General features: G+C 48.3%; 1 protein-coding gene across 11 annotated transcripts in view; it reads right to left on the bottom strand.

Annotated features, from left to right (window-relative positions):
• The window catches only part of Rbcn-3a (rabconnectin-3 alpha), a 97,047-nt gene that overhangs the window by 63,153 nt on the left and 11,930 nt on the right, over nucleotides 1–21,964 (bottom strand). For all 11 annotated transcript variants that reach the window (XM_077700053.1, XM_077700055.1, XM_077700056.1 and 8 more), the window contains exons 9-19: nucleotides 18,579–18,757; nucleotides 15,403–15,696; nucleotides 13,873–14,048; nucleotides 13,454–13,566; nucleotides 12,079–12,349; nucleotides 10,093–10,242; nucleotides 5,828–6,195; nucleotides 5,184–5,331; nucleotides 3,041–3,184; nucleotides 1,824–1,967; nucleotides 1,057–1,189 (exon numbers count right to left, since the gene is read on the bottom strand). In XM_077700053.1, the coding sequence (XP_077556179.1) occupies nucleotides 1,057–1,189; nucleotides 1,824–1,967; nucleotides 3,041–3,184; nucleotides 5,184–5,331; nucleotides 5,828–6,195; nucleotides 10,093–10,242; nucleotides 12,079–12,349; nucleotides 13,454–13,566; nucleotides 13,873–14,048; nucleotides 15,403–15,696; nucleotides 18,579–18,757 (2,120 nt within the window). The remainder of the gene's footprint in view (nucleotides 1–1,056; nucleotides 1,190–1,823; nucleotides 1,968–3,040; nucleotides 3,185–5,183; nucleotides 5,332–5,827; nucleotides 6,196–10,092; nucleotides 10,243–12,078; nucleotides 12,350–13,453; nucleotides 13,567–13,872; nucleotides 14,049–15,402; nucleotides 15,697–18,578; nucleotides 18,758–21,964) is intronic.

Genomic DNA, 21,964 nt, shown 5'->3' with positions numbered 1-21,964 from the left:
GGAGGACAATACCGAAACCGGCCGCTGCGCCCGCCCGCGCGCGCAGCCGGATGCGCGAGCGATAGACGGTGCACCGCTCCTAAAAAATACAAAAAAAGGAGAGAAGAGCCTCATCAGTTTCACAGATGCCCTTGGCCTGCGTCCAGTGGGCGTAAGGAGCCTTAGGTGGGCGATACCCAGCGTGACCCCTCGTTACCAGATGTGCAAGCGATAGCCGGCATGCCGCTGAAGTAAATCATAAAAAAAGTAAAAAGAAGAGCCATCGGCGCAAGAAATAATTTGACGTATTTCCGCAGTGTGGCCATGCTAGGCAAGAGTAGTTGGCGAAAAAGGCGCGCTTTTTAAACATACAAGCGATGACGCACATGTACGTTATTGACCATTTTGAAGTGTTTGCAGAGGACGTACATGTACATCCGTAAAGACAAAAAAAATTCAGAACTCCAAGGTCAATGCCGATTTGTCGACCAGGAAGCGTAACAGCCCCGATGACAATTCACAGAACATTTATGCATATATTATGAGCTATTTTTCCAATTGTATAGGTTCTTTTTAGGTCAGAAGGTCCATTTGGCAGGCAAGTGGAAAACTTCGTTTCATGGCTGCAGCCAGTGTCCTGTTATCGCCAGGCGCCGTCCAGGCGATGGGCCGCATCAGTGCAGCCGCCATATGCGTGCTACACTTTCGCGTGCAGAAAATGCTTATTGCACATAATGAAATTTGGATATAATGAACAAATTAAGCGTGACGGTCGAGTTCGTTATACGTGGGCTCAACTGTATGCCAGCAAGGCGCTTGCAGCCAGGTTCTTTCGTGAAGCATCAGTATGCAGCAATGGTGTAGGCTTCAGCATCACATTTGGCTTTGAAAACATTCTCCGTCAAGTCTGATAGATTGTGCCACTTCTGAATTTCTTTCGCCAGTAAATGTAGCAAAGTCTCAAGCCCAAATATACGTGCATTTTCGCCTGTATGTTGCGCTCATACACATTTGCTTGTAATGTCCACTGCATTTTAAGGCGAAAGCTGCAAGCACTCCATTGTACGAAAAGTTCACCTCCAGTGGCAGCCCTGGAACTGATGACGAGCCTCCACATGTGCAGCTGAGAGCGGCCAGTACTGGTCTTTTCCAAGACAACCAGGTAGAAGGGCTCCTCAAACACCGAGCTGTGGCGCAGGTCAACAAAGGCCTGCGCGAGTACCACACAGAGACACGCATGAAGCAAGAAAGCACTCCTTCCACTAGCACCTTTGTCAGAAATGAAGGTTCCCTACCATTAAAACAGTTCTTGTTCGACTTGAGCACAATTGTTGCTCCATTAAAAACACTGAAAAGCAAGCTGCTTCTTGTTCACCTATCTTGAGCCTTTCTATGGTGGTTGGTGCCCATTTCGCCTGCTAAGTGCTTCAACGCTTGGAGAACTTCAAACGTCTTTTCATCTCACCTTGGCTAACAGTGGACTTTCCGAGAACAAGTTTCAGAAGTTATCAGTATTTAGGGCACACTTTCTAGGGAAAAGATTTCAACACATTTTGTTTGAAGTACTGATCACACCAATAAGGCACAACCAATATTCAAAGTCTGTGTTCTCCCTGTACCATCATCAATCAATTCCACTAAATTAATTCCCGCAGAATTTCTGACTTCATCTTTTGCACTATGGTGGTCGAAAAACACTAATTATTCGATGCCCCTTGTATTAGGCACCTGGTTTAGAGGGCGTTTTGTGGTGTCTTCCATTCAAACCTTGCATGCCCTGCCATTTTTCCAAAAGACTGGCACTGAAAGACCAGCACTGTTACAGGCTTCAAGAGAACCGGTACCTGGTACGAGGTTTCCAGCAGCCCCACGTTCCTCTCGAGCGCCTCCTCCCCGGGTGCACCAGTGGAGCCAGCCAATGCGCTTCTCTTGGCCCCCACAATGAGCTGCTCTTGGAACACGTGCAGCAACTGAGTGTTCTGCCAGTCCTGCACAAGCAAGTAGAAACGTGGCCTGGGGTGAAACCAACACACTGCTTTAAACACTTTGTAGTTACGCAGCTCTAGCTGTTTAAACCCCACCTTATTTCTCCCTGCTTGCACCTGCACCACTTGTACAGATGGGAGGATACTCTTTCAAAGAGACAACACACTGACTCCGTACGCGGATAGCAGACAATGCACCTGAGGCGCTCTGAAACAACGACAGCTCTTCGACGGGATTCGGCAGGGCCCTGGGAGATGGTAACAGCGCTTCCACACACGAGAGCTGAGAGCTCAAGAGATGTGTCGGTGCAGGAGAGACTGGCTCTGGCCTCGGCGCTCCCATTCGGCTGCTAGGTGTCACAGCTTGTGGCAGCAGAGCGACCCGGTTGTTCCCCTCCATCCTGGACCGTCCATCGTCACCCGCTAGCGCTGGAGTCGAACGACTCTAGCCGCTCAAGCAATGTGGAACCCGTAGAAGATGGGAGTGCTAGGGCGGTTTTGGGAATAAACCCCACGGGAACTTGGCATCGGTTGCCTTAGTCTTTTGCCTGCCTCCCATGCCATGTGTGGTGGATCGTCCGAGTATGACCCACACCCCAAGCATCAGAAAAGAAACCTGGGCCAGTTGTCATGATTGCATGACAGCATGTGAATAGTGCACGACAGATAAACGACAAACAAAGGTTAAAGGTCAAGGGACCAGCCATCATATGAACAAATTTCACTGGATGAACGAGTCCCGACTGTGGCCTCTCGCAGTGCACGTAGAAGGTGAAGGTGACTAATGAAGCACCATTTTCTCTACAATATAAGACAAGAGAAATGGGGAGGCATATCTCTAGACAATGCAACCTGCAGTGAAACAGAGCATGCCACTGTGAAGGCATTTTGCTGTGGGTGAAGGCTGCATGCTTTCACAATTACAAGCCCCCTTTCAGCCTCCTCTAATAAAACTTGCCCCGCTATCAATTGAAGCCCTAACATAAGGCGAGATCCAAGCCTTGGACTAATGGCAAGGCTCACAGCAACTAAAATGAGCAATTTAACAAGGACGAAGCAATGAGGGCCCCACTCACGTGTGTTGCGTCTGCGATGGCATCCAGCTCCACGATGCAGCCGGGGCGAGCAGTGGACTGCAGGCTTACAATGCGGAAGTCCTCCTGGAGGCCCGCTTGGTGCAGGTCCGTACCGGATGACATGGTGCTCGTCAGGCTGGCCGTCTGGACCAGGGAAACGGGGCAGACGTACAGAGAAGGGTTTAGCACCACGTAAGTGGGCTGTACAACCCTCAAAGGTAAGAGATCCCCACATAGGATAGAAATTCCCAAGTAGGATAGAAGTTCCCTACACAAAACCAGAGCATCACGGTTATTTGACTTGGAAAACAATGCTCCCCTTAGTTACCCTTTCATTTAGGCGCCCTTCGCTAAAGTTGTTGCTAGTAGCATACGTACCTTTTTAATTGCCACCATTAGTAACTTTTTTCTTTACTGCATTTTAATTTTCTCAACACATGCACTTATTATAAATTTGTTTACATTACACAGTAACTCTACAAGTGACAGTACCAAAGCATGTAACAGGTCACTCACACAAGCTCAGTTGTTTATTGCTGCACTAATAAAACCTGCAAGGTTAGCTGGTTTCCGCAAATTTCCCTGTTTATTTTAAATAAGCACTGGAGTAGTCCCAGCAAGGCTTTCAAATGTCACAACGTCATAGAGTGATGCTGTCCATTAACATATCACATGTTGTACTTTCTTTTTTAGGCATGGGCGAACGAATAAATTTTGAATAGTGATTTTGGCTAAGTACCGTATTTACTCGCGTAATGACCGCACTCGCATAATGAACACACCCCAAACTTTAGCCGTCAAAATTTGTTTTCTTTTTTTCCCCGCGTAATAAACGCACCCCCTACATTTTAACCCAGCAGTTCCAATAGTGGCCGTACTTTAGCTTTCCCAGTTTAGTAGCTCCCGCTGATGATGATCGCGTATGCAACCTAGAGCCATCTCTCGAAGTAAAAACGAACAAACATTCCGGTGCGGTGTCATGGGAAAGCCAATCACAACGAGGCTCAGTCAGCTCAGTCCACTGGGCGTCTAGCCCTACTTTTTTCGCCATAGCGTTGTTACTTGCTTGCTTTCGCGCATCTTTCACTTTTCAGTCGGCGATGGGCCGAAATGTCAGTTAAACGGCCAGTTTTAAGTTGAGGGTTGTGGAGTATGCAGTTGAGCATGGGAACTGTGCTGCCGGTAGACATTTCAGAATTGACGAAGTGAAGCCTTGACAAACGAAGATGAGTGTAGTTCAATAAAACGCTGTGTGTTTGCAATTGTGTGCGCGTATATTTACTGCGAAAGGTAGGTTATCTAATGCAATGCTTTGCTTCGTGGTGGCCTTCTTTCATCATTCCTGAAAAGTTTCTGGAAAATTACCCCGCATAATAAACGCACCCCCAGCTTTGCTTCGGTTTTACGGGAAAAAAAAAGTTTGTTCATTACGCGAGTAAATACGGTAATTTCTAATCAAGCAGTCTGAATACCAGTTATACTTTAAACAATTTACTTTGGTCAAGCACCATAATAACTAATATATATATCATTTTAATAAATTTGCAAACACTAATTCAGGATTCAAGGTAAACCAAATTTATTAGCTCCAAATAAGCTTCTGAGATTACTTTCATAATGATGCGCTGGCTAGAAAAACAAATGCATTTTAAATGCTATCTTTATAAATACACTGTTCCTTCTTGTCACTTTTTACCTATATTAGCTCTGACCACAATTTGAATGCTGCAATAAGCCCTTGGCTTCCTTGATTTGTTATTGCGACTACCTCAGCACACAAGCCTTACTCTGTGTGGAGTTTAGCTAATGCGACCTAACAGTCTTGTATTCAAGCTTTAGTAGACATCTTTGACAACAGCCAGCCTTTTCAAATGTATGCAGTCGCCTGTCACTGGATTTTACCATTCAAAGAACTGCCATCGTCCCACATACCTGATGTCTCTCCCAAAGGCAGTATAGCTATATTGTAGGCCTTACGGCTGAATACTTCTGGAAACTCTGTCCTTGCTAAATGATCCACAGGGAAGCACCCCGATAAAAGGCTGCACTAAGGTCTTAATGTTAGACCAAAAAAGTGCACGGTCCAGCCAGTGGGATACATTACATCCTTTGGGGTAGCTCCCATCAAGCAGCAACAACTCACATCGGCAGTGTCTTCCCGGCGAGCAGCAGCCAGCACCTCGGCCAACAGGGTTCGGGCATCGATCACGGCCTGGTACACTCGTAGCTGGACGCCGTCAGAGGCGACAAAGCAGGCACTTGGCGAGTTGGATATGCTGCCCAACGTGGTGCTGCACAGGCAAAATCACCGTACAGTCAAGCTTAGCATTGGAGACAACAGGGGAGTCCGCTTAGTCAAACGAGGGAGTTAAAACACCAAATTTAACGGAGAGGGAGTGGGACTACAAAACATCATGTATGTGCAGGATTTTGTTTTCCACCTTGACTAGAAAATTAAATTCAAACTTGATTTTTTCTGCTCAAGAAGTCTGCTCAGTAACCTGCGGGTTGGTGGAATGCTTGCTTAGCTTATGGCCTTTTGTGCGTACTCTGCATTTGTGCATGCTGCACAAAAAAGCCGGGGCTGCGTGTGAATCTGTCCCCCGCACTGTCAAAACTGTGCAAAGAAGGGGGAAGGCTTTCCCTGCCACAAAAGCAGCCGGTAGGAAGGACAAGCAAGCACATTCACAAAAAACCCAGTTGCCATTTCAAGCTAATTTCATTACCAAGCTCAGCAAAAGAGGCTCCTAGAATCGCAAACAAAAAAATTAATTTAAGATGGTGCACCTGGGCAGTAGCGTGGGAACCCAGGCGACGTTAGAGAAGGCCGACGGCTCGAGGGAGTTGATGCGCGCCAGTTCAGCCACCCCGCCCGACTTGGAGAGGGGTCCGACGGACTCCACCTTCCACAGGATGAGCTCGCTGCAGAAGCCGTGCGTGGGGGCCGCCACTGGCCCGCTTTCCCGCCGCCGGTAGTCGCTAAGCTCCGTGGAGGACCCCTCCTCCTCCTCAGCTTCCTCGTCCAGGGGGTCCTTACCCTTGGGCAGGTTGTGGTGCGACGTGGTCAGCAGCAGGGGAAGCACCGGGTGGCAGGTGATGTCGTTGATGCGGAAACGGTGCCCCGACACCCGGGCCGCGTGGCCGATGCTCAGCACCTGCAAGAACGGCAGGGAGCAACAGGCAGGGTCAGAACAGCGCGAGTGTGATGGTGCAGTGATGACGACAGAGGAAGCAGTGGGCGCCTCAGAGAGGGCACCACGTGATGACACAATCACCATTATTGGGACTGAGGGAACTTAGGGCTGGAGCGAGTGGATTGAAAGGTTATTGGCGGTGAGCGCGACCACGGGCGGCGCTGCGGAGCGCGCCTCCGTGACGTCGGCTTAGGGATTCTCGCATTTGTCGTCTGCTTCACTCGGGCTCGCTCTCTATGCTGTTTCTTTGCGCGCGGTTGAGATTTTGTGCTTGTCCGCAGCAGATCTCGCGAATGCGCAACTTTTTTTTCGTAACAAAAGACTTAAAATAGCGTAAACTAGCTCGTGATTTTAAGTATAGTTTTTGATACCGCTCCGGAAAAAAACATTGCCGGCGTCGCCTGTGCATTGCTGCGAAGCTGGTCCTGTGCGGAGCGTGAAGAGTCGGAGCTAGGCGTCAGCCTCTATGTTCAGCAGTCTTTCGAACAAAGGTAACAGCCGCAGGCTGACAACCGACAACAGCGAAAATGGAAGACCAAAACAAATTCCAGGCCTTCGGGGCTGTCGGCTTTGGCAGAAGGCATTACGATTTCAGCTAATCGCATGTAAGGTAAAACAGATTTGGCAACCTTGCCTAACACTCGAAACTATTGTATCAAGTCACTTTACGTTGTCACGGCATGGAAGTGTGCCGACATGCACTATGGGGCACAAATAATGTAGGTTGATTTCCAAATAACCTGCTGTGTGTATAGGCGCGTGCTGGTTTTCTACCTGGCTTCTAACCAGTATGCAGGCTTATTGAGCAAAACGAGTTACCTGTAAGGCAAACATACAGTAAGACTATGTTTTTTCATATTTGGAGGGATATTTCGGTACATTTGCCACAACCATATCATCCCAATATTCAGACAGGCATTATAGTAAAACTGCACTGAAGAGGGGGAGGACCAGGAGGAGGAGAAAACAGTAAAATCGAGCTGGTTAGTGGGCAGGCTCCTCAGTCCAAGACGAGAGAGTAAGATTCATTCTTCAATTCACCGAACGTCATCCCGAGCAGGCCAGGACTTGTTCTTTGAGACTGAAGGGGTTGGAAAATAATAAAGAGCTGTCGGGACATATTCATTGGTTTCGAATTGTGTTATACTGAAAATTGGCATGTATACTATTTGTTGCGTTAGTTAGCAAGTATATCAAGTTTTCAACACCGTAATCATGTCAGAACTTTTCGGGTTGAGATTGAGTTCGTTACGATATCGATGGTTGGATAGAAATTAGGTGCACAAAAGCCGCCTTCGAGTACTGTGGACAACGTTATCTGCGCCGTAGCACAGATCTTATTGCATTGAATATTCACACGAACTTTGTGAGCCTCGCAAACATCCCCAACCTCCTAGGACGTTTAGGACGGTGCATAAAATGAATGCGTTGGGCACAGAAAAAAAAAAAAAAAACGTTCATCTAACAACAACGAAAGAAAAACACCCGTTTTATTTCCTGCTGTGCGACCCGCTGCTTGATGCGTAGCATTAGACTCTTGAGTCTTCATAAGAGCATCTCAGAAATAGTTAAGGGAAGCCTACGCATTTGATTACTTATCGAGGAGCTCTGAGCGCTGAAACTCGCAAATACGCTAGATAGGACGAGGGCGAGTTACGTCTGAGCGATGTTCTCTGAAAGTCGTTCTCTCTCTCTCCTCGTGTGTTGTAAAATTGTGCGGGACAAAGCTTGAAATTATTCAGAGCCGTCAGAATATGATTGAAAACACGCTTTTTAAAGCACCAAAGCATAAAAGCGGGCGATTTCTAGCAGAGGCACTGCTGCCAGTCAGAACCGGACGACCGCGGCGCGGGTGTAGCAGCGGGGCGAGTGTAGCAGACGACAGCGGAGCGGGTCCCTAAGCTGACGTCAGATCCAGGGGGCGCCACTCAAACATCTCACCGCCAATAGTATGTGTCTGCATTGGTCGAGTTACTAAGTGTTGACACATGACAACAGGAACACTAAAAATACCACTGGCAACAGCACTGGACTGTGAAAAAAAAAAAGGAACAGAGTCTCTTTCAGATGCAATTCAAATGTCCCTACTACACAGAATATTCCCCGCTCCCCCACAGGTTGTCCTATGGACATCATTTCTATTGTCAATATCACAAACTGCTCGTGGCCAGCAATTCAGGAGGCTGTAGAACACTCATCAGTCCCTTTGAAATTTTTACGAAGCATGAAAGGCAGTGCAGCAGGTATTTTGGCTAGTGTCCTTTTACAATCAGCAGGAGCTGAATAGTTTGGTAAGCAACCGCACTGGGAAGTCAATCTTCTTTCCCCCCCTTTAGAAGTTAAGTTGGTAAGAACACAGGATATCATGACAGGTGTATTTTCTCATCTCTAACTATAAAAGGGACATTTTCTTGTTAGAGTGAGGTACCGTATTTACACGATTGTAAGTCGACTCGAATGTAGGTCGACCCCCAAAAATTGCATATCTCAAAAAAAAAAAAAAAAAAAATGCGAGCGCCGCTTAGAAAATCGTATCACAAAGAGAAGCTCTTCCGTCAACCCACACGGCAGCACTAATGATCGATGCTCCCACAAGAGCCGAGCTAAAAAAGAAAAGCTTTTGTATAAGCACCCGAAATAACCATGCGCTGTGGGTTGAGTGGGAAGAACACATTCACTGCGAGATGACAACCATCGAAGCAACGACAGCGGCCACTGCCACACGATACCAAAACAACATGGCGGCTGACGGAAGCGGCCGCGCGCGATTAACTTTTGAGCGGCTAACCTCCCACCATCGCGTTCGGAAGTGTACTGAACAATGTGATATGATTTGGGCTACGTTAGCGCCACGCATTCAATCAAGGGATTCACTAATACTCATTTTGTTTATTAGAGACGAATAAAACGCTTCTTAACGCGTTTTTGCACGTGCGCGACAGCGTCGGTGCGCGTCGGCGTCGCGCGGGAGACGTGCGTGTCGGCATCGCACGGGAGACTTTTTCACGCCGGAATCAACGATTCCGCGCGCGCGGCAGCTTCTGCTGCTTTTAAGTTCTACCGTTCTACCTCGGTATGACGCGTGACGAGTGCGGTAGTGGGAGGAGCCTAACGACTTGCCCCAGCCGGCTGGCGCCGCCGGGGATGTTTAGGCTTACCACGGTGGCGGATATTTGATTGGCGCTTTCCCTAGCGGCGCGGATAATGCTTTATAGTGTCATTTTCGATCACATTATCAGCTCCTTTCCGGCACAAACGTCTTCGTTTGTGCCTTAACTGATATCTTAAAGCGCGGTTAAAAGCAGTCGCGCACCTCTTCGCGGCTGGTGACGCCGCTATGTTGCCGCCGCCGATCGCGTAGCGCGCAGCATGCGGGCGGAATTCGCGGCAGCGTCAGCGCGGCGCATTTTCGCGAGCAGAAAACGCCCCATGCGGTTCACACTTTAGACCATAACCATGGGAACGAGGGTGCAAAGCTGTCCCCACCTTGTAGACCCCCGACTTCTCGTTTCTTTTGCCGTTACAAGCGGCACAAAGTTCGACTTCGATTCTAAGTCGACCCCCCAACATTGGATCGTCAAATTTGAAAAAAAAGGGTCGACCTACAATCGTGTAAATACGGTAGCTTTGGCTCCCCTTTCCTCATATAAGACATGTGCACTAAATTCACCCGTTTGAAAGTTAATTATAACATTTTGCACATTACTTACATCACAGCTATGAAAAACATGTCTGCCTTACCGTACAAGCCATCACAAGAAATGGTGTTAGCATGACTCTCATAGCTTTGTTGAGAATGCACTGCATAATGTAACTTGGAACACACGCACATGGGTAAGAGAATTGCGGCTCCCTTACGTGGGTGAAGCGTGACTCTTCGCTGAAGGTGAGGTGCCACAGGTTGAGTGAGCCGTTGTGGTGTTTGGACAGCATGCAGACGCTTGGTGTGGGTGCAGCCTGGCAGCAGAAGGGACGGGGGGCGTCTTCTGATTCTTCATTCTCAGCACCCTGCAACAACACGCGGTTTACATCATCTAAGTTTAGCAGCACAGCAAGCAGGGCCACAGACAAGTACTCAACATGCAAGCAGCAGTGTAGCAAAACTGAAAATTTGAGCAGTTGGTAACAATTCATTAGGGTTACTAACGTGCAAAGATGAGCCGGCCTATATCAGTAGGCTGCAGTGCCAACACAAATACACCACTTTGAATAACGCAGAAAATGCTAAAACCACGAAAACATGCATTGCCACCTCCTACATTTTTCCACAAATTATTTTGCGACAACACAAACTTTAAATTGCAAAATGTAAAATAAGGCTTAAGTAATGTAAAAAATCTGCAGAAATTGAGAGAACTGTGCAAGGCGTAATGCAAAATTGGTCTGTTTATGCTATTGCTTTTGCATATTTCCAACATTCTTTTGCGGACCTTTTTTGTTCCTTATTGGGTTTTGGGGTGAGATGTATAAGATGCCCATTATTAATTTTGGCAGTCATTTTCGTGAAAATTTCTTTTTTCTAATTCTTTTTATTTTTTGGTTTTTCAAAATTCTGTCCAACCAGTTATCTCAATTTAGGCTATTATAATGACTACAGATGTTACTTCCACCAAATTGGCATTTTTGCGGAAATTCAAGGTGTTAGTTGGTCCTAGCTGCGGGGGTATTCGGCAAAGAATGCTATGCATCACGAGGCACAAACTTCAGTTCTTATACAGGCTGCCACAGAGATTTCATTTTTGTGGAAATTCAAGGTGTTACACAGTCCTGGGTGTGGGGGTACTCAGCAAAGAATGCTATGCATCAAGAGGCCCAAACATCGGTCTTTATACAGGCTGCCACTCAAATGTTTTGCCTTTGTGCACCAAAGCTTTCATATCTTCTTGGTGTCAGTATACATACATACATACATACATACATACATACATACATACATACATACATACATACATACATACATACATACATACAGCATCCAATGACAAAAAACACGAGGTTATTTGCCCACAATCGACACCTCAACTGCAGCTATCAGTATTACCAACCACGGCTTTGGTCAAAACTGTGCGCGTACTTTCCACAGCTCACGCAGCCACTTGGGTTGTTCGCGCTCGTTCAGCATTTGTTTGGCAGACCTTGTGATTTGCTCTTTTGTAGCACAAAAAAATTGAATGAACAAACAAGAGAAGTGATAGATCTAATTATTATTTATAAACAAACAAAGCACCATGTTTTATAAAATGCGGTTCTTTGAGGTACAAAAGCTCCAATTCTTCAGTTCAAATAAAGAGTTATACAGCCTTCAGTGTCTCTTTAAAAAGCACCATTGACAACACAAAACAAAACAACAAAAAACGATGACAGAACGGTTTTCCAGAAGTGCAGATTTCTGAAAAGCACAAAGTGCACATTTGCATGCACTGACGGACAGTACCCAGAAAGGCCCAACACAACATAGCAAAGCAAACACACAGTGAAAACTTTTTGTCTTCATTTCTCTGTAACCAATAGGTGTTATGAAAATTGTTTTTTTACAGGCAAGCTGTCATGATGAAAATGATTCTAGTGTTCACATGCACCAAGCTTGTCAGCTATCCTTGACCTATAGAAGTGCATCCAGGTGTCAAAATGCTTTTCTAGAAGTTCGTTACAAAGCAAAAAATAAGACATAAATGCAACACTGATGCCCCCCCGTACAAAACATGCCTCCACTACTACTTTTTGCACTTTTTTTTCAGCTAGTGCTCTTACTGTTAGGAAGAAAAAGTTAACAAAATTAGCCTCATAACTGTTTGGTACGAAAGAATGGAGGAGGGCGGCCGGAGAAAGAGCGAGTGCCCTTGCCTGCGAAGCCGGTTGCTGTCCATGTGCGGGGGCCTGCACCAGCACAGTGGGGGCGATGGTGGGCGTGAGGAGTGGGCTGGGCTGGGCCCAGGCGCCCAGGCCCGAGAGCACCGTGCGCAGGTCCAGGCCGGCCGTGGGCAGGTACAGGGCCAGGTGGTGGGACAGGGTGGCCGCGTCCCCCAGGGGAATGGCGCCTGGGATGCGCGACGAGAAGCTCACCAGGGCCTGCCGGAACGACCCGGGACTGCACTCGTCCAGCCAGTCCACCAGCCTGCAGCGACCAACCACGGTTACAGGCAGCCCCGTCCCCATCCCTGCTACCAAACAATCTCAAGTAGTTCGCACAATGAGATCACGCTGTTGACCATTTTGGACACACCCAGCTGCTAGTTAGGGACAAATAATTCGGCTTTAACTAGCTCTTGTGTGACACAAACTTCAGTACAGTAAAACTTTGCTTGCATGTACCTAGCTGAGCCAAAGCTGTGCAGTGTCAAACTAAATGACCTCGACAGTTTACCAGTCCCGGCAGATTCAGGCAGGAAGCATCATAGCAATGCATTTTGACAGGCTTATTAACTTGCTTATTATACTTTTAGACATGCTTGAACCCTAACATGCTTTTAACAAAAGTTTCATTTATATGAAAGAATATCCACAGCTTAGCCATAGCCACAGTGTTTCTATGGCTCTACATAGTAACAAAATTACATGTCAGATTTGCAAAGACCTACACACAAAATTGGAACCATGAAGAAAAGCTGAGCATAAAATACCCCACATGGTGAACACTTTCCTCCCCTCAGACTGCAGTCGACTTACCACAAAAATAAAAAGAGGTAGGTAGGCCATTATGGGACCAAGCATGTTATTTGCTAGAGAATGGTCACAATTACATTGTACTTCCAACACTCATCCGAGATTTTTAGCTTAGAATATATGACCTGAACGTAAATCTGCCTGAGAGCAGTGGCTTTTTTTGCAACACATGGACTAACTGTCGCAAACAAAAAAAGTGATTGCGAAATTATCAGATTAAGAACACCATTCACTTAATAATCAGTGCAAACCTTGATTCTGCTATTCACCAACGCCAGCCGTCAGTTGAGCTGATTGCCCTCCACTTGTTACGTTACCAATATTTTCTTGCACTAAGCACAAGCCCTGAACAACGATCAGTGTAGGCCCCCTACTGCTATCGCAGAAGGCAAGAATTTAGTCCCATGTCACACTACACTTATCTTTCAACCCCTGTCTAGACAAAGGGCCTGCGAGGCTTCAACGCCCATGTATTTTTGAGGACAGCACTGTTTTTCTTTCCAAGAACCTGTTTGCCCACTTCAAGAAAGGGACGGAACACTGGAGGCGCGCTTACCAAACAAGGAAGCTTCCATCGACCGGATGAATGCTGAACAGCAGGTCGGGGCTCTGGTGCCACTCTCGCAGAAGCGACTCTATCTTGCGGTCCAGGGCGTTCCCCAGTGACTGCTGCTCGGAGAGAAGGCCAATGAGCACACGCACGAGCTACGGCCCTTCCCAGCATAAACCCCATGAAGATTTCAGCAACCCTCCAGCCCCCTGGCATTCATTACCAGCATTTGGGTGCCGGGCACAAACATCACCCTCCACCAACACACTGTTATGTTACCTTTATCAAAGCACTTCCCTAGCAGCTACGAATATAGCCCACGACACCAGAGTACTATACTATCTTGGCTGCTGCTAAGCTACCACAGCTGACACGCATTAAAAACAAAGGAGGAGAGCGAAAAGGCAAGGCTGCCTTGGACGCACCTCTACGTTCTTGCCAGATGCCTCGGTGGCCAATGACCCCGAGGACGACACTGGCGAGAAAGCCTTCGCAGACTGGGAAGCTGGTGCCGCATCGTCGCCCGTTACATTGGATGCTGTGATGCCAAGCTTCAGGGACTTCAGGCCCGATCTGCCTTGCCAGCTCGATTTGGAGGCCACTACAATTGGGGGAAACACGGTAAGGGTATAAACTTGAGCAAAAAGAAAACCCAACACAGAGGCAGCAGTTTAGGAAAAAAACGCAGCTGACAACTGCTATACTCCATAATGTGAAATTTGTGCACGGCGCGAACTGCAATCTTCTCAGTCATGCTGCGTAGCTGCTGCGTCTCAGGAAGTGATCGTGTGATCAGCAAACGCATGGCGGCACGTGCTACTCTGCTGTTATCTCGCAGCGCATCGACGCCATCGAGCACGTTGTTGCAAATTATGTTATAACTTTCCACACAAATGTCACATGGTTCGGATGAGCCACGAAATGAAGAGGATGAGAAGCACATCCACCGGTTGCCTCACTCGTCGTTCAGCACTCACTCCTGAGTGCTGCAGTGTGCTGAGGCAGCACTCACTCACAAGCTCTCGCGACGGCAGCAATGGTAAGCCTTGTGTCAGCGGTGCAAACTGCGTTTCAGGAAGTGAGTGCATCATCGTCAAGCACACGACGGCACGTGCTGCTATGTCATCTCCCAGCTCAGCGCCACGGCCCAGCATGTCTCACTGCCTCCCCCTCATACTTTCGCCATGCGCCGCCACTAATGAGCACTCTCCCCCTCGCACTTCCGCCAGATGCGAGCGCCAAAGTGCTGCGCACTAAAAAAAACTTCCGTACACAAATCCCTGGCTTAGCAAAACAATGGAATCGTATCAAAACTTGGCCTCTCTCTCTAGCTATCTCTCCTATTTCAAACACCACCTTACACTTAAAAGGCAAAAGCTTGGTGGTGCATTGTCTGCAAGTGGAGCACTTACTGGCGTCCCCACTCGAATGGAATTACAAGCTAAATGTTCTCCTTGTAAAGCACTCCTAAATGCCGACATTGCAAAATCTCCCTGAAATCGAATCTTCTGAAGCAAACTGTTCAACACAGCCCAATTTGCTACTATCAAATCGCAGAACACAGAGTGGTCGTTCTTAAACCTTGGCAAAATTGTGGCCTGTTGTAGGAGGAATGGAACTCCCAAACCAACAACAAAAGCTCAGCCACCGTGCCTCTGTAGCCTTGGACCAAGCATCAAGCTGCACAAGTTTATGAGGCAATTCCAACATGGGATACCAAAATGCCTCGCCCAAGTCACCTCCGTCGGCCCAATAGAGGGCGTCCTGAACGTGACCACAACCAAAAATTGTTTCAAACTGCAAGGGTTTTATGTGCCGAAGCTACACCTAGGCTACGAGGCACACCGTAGTGGGCCGCCCTGGATGACCTTTAACATGCACCAAAATCCCGACGCACGGGTGTTTTCATTCTTTTCCAATGTGGTGGTGGTACAACGAAGAGAGTGGCCACTCACTGCCCACGGCGTCAGCTGCCTCCTCCGGCTCGTGGGCCTCCCCGGCGTTGTTCTCCTCGTCATTTTCGTGGGCCTCGTCCCTGCGCTGCTGCTGCTGCTGGGCAGCCAGCTGCTGCTGCCGCCGCTGCTCCCTCCGGGCCTGGATGGCCTTCAGGCTCAGCTCCTGGATCAGCTGCTCCGTGGCACTGCTGAACGACATCTCCTTGTTGTTCAGCCAGTGCAGCACAAAGTTGGGCTCCTGGGTGCCCGCACCGCCCGACGTGGCCCCCGTCAGGCTCGGAACCAGCGGAATGTCTGCAGCAGGCAGAGACGACAAAAATGGCCGCCTCTTCAAAGGAAATGGTCTCCTCTATTTGCCTGCCCAGAGCAGTTTTGAGCAGTTTCGGGCAGCCCAAAACTCCTCTTGTAATACAAATCTATGGGAGAATAGAATACAGAGCTGCTCTGGAGCAGTCCAAAAAGACAAACAGAAGAGACCTAAAGATTTGGTTGCGACAAAGTTTCATGCACACAGCGGGACTGGCTAGCATAGCAAGACACCTGATGGTATCATTTGGGGACAAGACGGGTAAGGACTGACACCATATTGGCACTCTATTCCTTTTAACTCTCTCCTCTGCTAGGCCGTAAACAATTATAACGCACAAATTAAGACTGGCAAATGTGCTGATGATTATGAGTCATGGCCCCATTCATGGCATAAATTTCGGCCACAGAGAGCCCGGGAGCAGGTGTCGGGCTATCTAGGGCGTAGTGTACACCACTTTTTTTCTGTTTATTCCAGCAAAACATCAGCCTTGTCGTCGATTTCAAAAGTATCAAAATGAGTCTTTCATTTGACAAAATGAGCATATTGTCCGGGGGTTTCCAGAACAAGATGCACTGCCCTGTGAACTGGCATGATGTGTTTTACTCCTCGCTACACCAATTGGTGCCCCAGTACCAAGGCCGTCAATATCATCAAGATGGCAACTGGCTTGCCCATAGGTGACAACAGTTTTTATTTATTCTTTAAATCAACAGGCAAGCGCCTATGGCATTTCTGGTGTTAAACAAATTAGACCACAAAATTCGACCTCCACGTAGCAGAGAAGCAGTTAGTTCCTTACAATTTTTAAAAATGCTCATTTATGGTCATAACACTGTTCATAGGGTTAATCCCGGGTAAAATAAATCACATAGATGTTCATGAATGTGGGTCTGTGCTCTAACACGATGTGCGAAGGGGCTTGTAGCAAGGGAAAACGAGTGGTTACTTTTTCTCTGCACACTCCACCTCGCCGACCAATTCTGGCCCATTACTTCTCGCATGCCAAACAGCAGGACCAGCCTTTATACTGTTTCTTTTTTCTCCCTGCAACAATAATGGATATGATCCTGCTCATCTCGGTAATGTTAGGGTAAGAGCACTGTTTCTTCAGCTAAACATTCCACTGATTTGAATTGCCTGCTCTGCCATTCATGTTTTGTCCACCACAAAACCCATTCCACTTCCTACTTTGCCACACAACACATAGCCACAAAATTATGCTTCCCGCCTTGACTACAGCCAATGCAGAGAAGTATCTCAGCTGCCACAAAAGTGCAGTGTTTGACTATTGAACAATGTTCGAAATAAGATGGCCTCGCCAACAGTATTTCCTTGGGAGTGCAAAGGTTGGTGCAAGTACGGGACCGTCCTCCTTCATTTTCCAAGCTGATAAGAATGGTATTAGTAGCAAGATCAAGTATGGCTGATGTCAAGTGACAAGGATGATAAATAATTTGAGCAATAATAGGTCACGAGGAATGCAAGCAGAGTGAGGCATTAACCCCAAAGGTTTATCAAAGGAACGTAATGTGAACACAACTGCACAGCAGCACCACTTTTCTTTTCTTTCAATGCCAACCTAGCGAAGTGCTCAATTACCCTCAGCTCAGCGTAGTACCAAGGCTACAATAACACATATTCAAATGGAAATACTTCATGATAGATACGAGAAGTAAAAAACTCCCAAGCATTTCCCCGAGGGTGAACATGGTTAAGTGCGAATGCACGGGGTGATGCTATGAGGGGGAGTAAAGTTAAAATCCGTTGGCATTTGCCCGTGAGCGCGCGCGAGCCGACCCACGGAGGTCTGGCAGTTTATCGCTGCATATATAGGGGGGTACGCCGCGGCGAGCGCGCCGAGCCAGGTGGCTGAGAGAGGAGGCGAGCGCAAGGGGAGAGGGACAGCGGCGCACGGCAGCTGCAGCCGTGCGAGGGGGAGAGGAGAGAGTGTGACGTCACGGTGGAGAGAGAGGCGAGCGGCAGCTGCTGGGGAGAGGAGGCGCGCTGTGACGTCATACCATGACGTCACGGCGCGAGGAGCGGTGCGGGGAGCGGCGCGCACCCGCGCAGCCACGGCGAGGAGGCAGAGCGAGCGCGGTCACGTGGTGAAGTGACGTCACCGCGCCGTTGCTACCGACGCTCCTCTCCGCTCCACGCCGTTGCTAGGGAGAGGAGGACTGCGGACGCCGCCGCCGCCGCCGCCGGCGGTGGAAGGTTTGGGGTCGCTTATAAAGTGCATTCGCACTTAAAATAAATGCCACACTAAACATCACAACTTCTTTTCCTGTTTACTAACATTCCAGCCACACCCCTTTGCATCAGAATATAAGCGCTGTGGGAATCGTGGAGAGACGTCCCGCACTGAAACCGGTCCAGCGCTCCGCTGGTTCATCGGCACCCCCAAGAGATGGCACCAGCGGTCCGTGCACGGCATAGGCACTCTGAATACGCGAACATGTGCGAGCGGAAGACGGAGAGAGTCACTTCGGAGGTCCAGGCTGGGTAGGATCGATGGAACAGCGTGGTGGTACCGGCGGACATGTATCTCAGGTGGGAACTGCTGTTTGTCGCGCACCGCGAGTGCCTGCCTCCCGTTCGCGATCACGACCAGGACGGCGGGATTCGTGAATGCCGTCGAGCCTTGTGCTTGCATGCTTTGGGAGGTCCCAAATAAACGGCTGTGCTTCGGCACTACTGTTTACTGTGTTCTCGTATCGGCGAACCTCGCTGGGCTGCCATAGGTGCAGGAGCCCGCGTGGTTGACACACCGGGAGCTAGTGAGGTGGCCTATGCCGGAGTACTGGCTAGGTCGCCCCTAAGAACCCCACGATATCCCCCAGTGCATGTACAACAAAGGAGTGGTCACCAGTTTCGGCGTTGATGCTGGCTGCGAGGTGGAAATGGAGGCCCGGTGCCACACCCGAACCCTGGAGCCCGAAGCTGTGGAAGTCATGGACGCTGTACGTGCTGGGCAGCGAAGGGATCGTCTCCCGAGGCTCTTCTCCACTCTGCGCTGCCTGCCGCCTTTGGTAGTCGCTCAGGGACCTGCCACCAAGAAGGAAGGAGTCCCTGCACGTCGACAAAAGCTTCCACAACGAACCAATGCCATGCTTCTCAATGAATCAAGAGGTAGCCTGTTGCAGCGTGACAGTCACACACTGACAAGGCCTACAGGTACCCTGTCTACAGCTAGCGAGACCACTCAGCAACTATTCCCATTTCCTAAACAAGTAGTCCTTTAACTGCATCTGAGCTTGTTATTCATGCTATTCTATTTTGTTAAACAGCAAAGTACCCACTGAAACCTTTACTCTTTTAGTGTGGTGCACTGAATGCGCAAAAATGAAAGGAGGGAGAAAAATGAGAAGAGAGTAAAATACGTGAAACAATATCAAGGGCAGCTAGCAAATTCTCGTCAAAATCCTGTTTGGGACAGCCAATTCAGAGGCAACAAAACAATTTATTAACCATTATATAATGTAATGCATCCAGCCAAACTGTTTTATTTGTACGCACCAATCTTGTCTACCTTCACAGTCGCATCCGTTACATGCAGTCTTTTGTCCCAAAGTGCAACACCAACTAGGTAGCCAAAAACACACTGTGCTGCGCCAAAACTATGCCAAGCTTTCAAAAAAATTGCACTACTTGCACTAAGGCGCGCAAGGCTTGAACCATAGCAAAGCTGGAGGATTTCTTTCTACGTAAGCACTGAAGGACCCACCACCATGCATTGCAATAGGTCGGAAATTGTTGATCTACATGTTCTATCATTGCTTTTCACTGTGGTAGCAGTCGTCACCGTCATATCCATCTATATTGTCGTCTTCCTCATGCATGACTGGCGGGCCCGGATCACTTTGTCTGCAGACTTTCACGTTTCCCACTAAGTGGAGAGCGTTAGTGTGCGCTAGAACCTGTGGAAACCAGTTTCACGAACTGGGTGTCTGTAGTGCGAGCTGTCTCGTGCTCCCCCCTTGAGGCGTGAACGCATGTAAACTGTTTTTTTTTTTTTTTTTAAGCGCCACACACAAGCTGGACGATGCCAGGCGCTCCTCATGGGGCACGTGCTTACATGTGCAGTAAACCGTGGGAATAACTATGACCTAGTTTTCTGATGACACCACACATATTATAGCCACCAACAACAAAAAAGGTTACACGTGCACCTCCTACGATGCAATCCCTTCTCTCTTGTATCCACGCCATGACCTTCTCTAATGAAAGCCTTGCCACAAATTGCTTACACTGTTCAGTGAAGGGCACCTGACAAGCAGCAGAATTTTGTTACAGTTTCAACAAGATAAGACGCAACTTTTGTTAAAGGAGGGCCACCCTCATAAGTTCCCACAGAGAAAAAATTACCCTGACTGTGGACCTCAACTAATGCACATTTGGACTGGCATGTGAGACAAATGTAAAAAGCTGCCGAGCACAATAAGTCACACAAAATATTTGTCATGATTATGCAGCTACCAGCCATTAAATAAGACTAGCCAAGTAAATTTTACCAATCTGTCTGCCGGCCATCATTCACTACTGGTCACATACCTAAGGAAGTGACATTCCATTCCGACTATGAGAGGTCTGGCATTTCCTGCGAGATTCAAGACGTTAAAGGTGTTGGGCCACCAAATTTGTTGCTTGTGCATTCTTTGTTGCAAACGTTTTATATTTCTTTAGAAAGCATGATACATGCTCTCACATGCACATATTCTGAGTAAAAAATTAATTATCGCACGATTCATGTGAACAGAATTCGGTTTCGGTTTCTGGACGCCGATTCAAGCAGTGACGTCACAGTGTTGCGAGGATGCTCTGCCACGTGTGTCTACCATGCGGCGCTGCGGTAGGCTGCGACTTTACTGCAGCGTCTGCTCACGCACACACGTGCTTCACCACGGAAGTAAACACGCCGACTCGTCACGGACTCTTTGTCTGCATCCTCAGATGCAGACAAATGAAAACCATAGATGTGCAAACCATGGAAATGCAATTGGATACGCAAACCATGCCCCTCAAAAGAAAAAAAAAAAGCTTCCCCCGCCACGATTTGAACCCGCAACGTTGACCAAACGCGCGTGACGCGCGAGACCACTGCACCACCGGACAAATGGCACTCCGTCGCGAAATAGCCGGTGTAATAGATGGAGACCCATCCTTCGAGTCGTACGTCGGTGTTTACTAGCTAGTTTACAGAATACCTGGCTGGTAAACTGAAATTTCTTAAAGAGCGCTTGCGCATCAAGGTTCCACGAAGCCCCCGCAATAGCTTGTCGCCATCAACTCTGCTCCTTCGCGAAAGCGCTCGCAAAAATAAGTGTGCCCGGCTGCCACTGCGATTTTGCACTGTAAGGATAGTGCTTGCCGTACTTTGGTTTTACGTTTTACGTGAAAAACACTGGCCAATATTGATCTCTTATTACACAAATTACCCTACATAACTCTTCTTCTGCACAAAACTGACCTTATATTTTCTACAGGCGAGTCGATCACACACGCATATGCAGTTTGCAGCTCCGGGGTAGTGGCGTTGCCGAAGAGCATGGCCGAAGCGTCGAACGCCAAATACGGATCGCATTAGCGCTAGTGTTGAGTTGTATGAGCTTCATGGACTTTACTGAGTTCATTACACTCCAGAAACTAACAAAATAGAGCCGCATTCATTGCGGCACGAATGTTGTCGGGGCGCAGTTTTCGCTTCTCGGTCGATTCCCGGCGACGTGTTGCGCGACCAGTCGGGCGACCGGTTTTGTTGGCGTCTTCGGTCAGCGAGTCAATCAAACTACGGCGACTTTCCATCAGCCGACGTGTTTGTGTCGCCGTCGGCGTAGTGTGACAACGCGGTCTGGCAATTCGGCAGTTGGGCGATGGTTTGGCGACTCGTCGCCGTTGCCGTTGCGTTGTCGTCGCCGTCGTGTCGGCCTAGTGTGTCTGATACGACTACTACTACTACTAGGTGATTCGGGTGAAAAGGAAAGGAAGTGCACTGGGGATATGTCTGATACGACCAAGCAACCAAACAAACTGTGGTAACTGGAGTTCACGTTGACGTCGCTGGAGTAGCTAATGTGGTGTGACGCCACAAACTTTGTTATGCTGGCAATTCACTGACGTCATGGTTAGTGGCACTAGCGATGGGTCCCGATTTCCAGAAGAGCTTTTAGGTACTTTTTAGAAGCGAATTAAAATATATATTAAGCGCTTGCTGTACCCGGCACTTCGTGTTGAGGGTCCTTGCATACAGAGAAA

The sequence above is a fragment of the Haemaphysalis longicornis genome, unplaced genomic scaffold (assembly GCF_048455015.1).
Source record: "Haemaphysalis longicornis isolate Haplotype H1 unplaced genomic scaffold, Haemaphysalis longicornis Haplotype H1 scaffold_2, whole genome shotgun sequence".
Lineage (NCBI taxonomy): Eukaryota > Metazoa > Arthropoda > Arachnida > Ixodida > Ixodidae > Haemaphysalis > Haemaphysalis longicornis.
The sequence above is the reverse complement of the archived record's forward strand: the minus strand, read 5'-3'. Positions and strand labels throughout refer to the sequence as shown.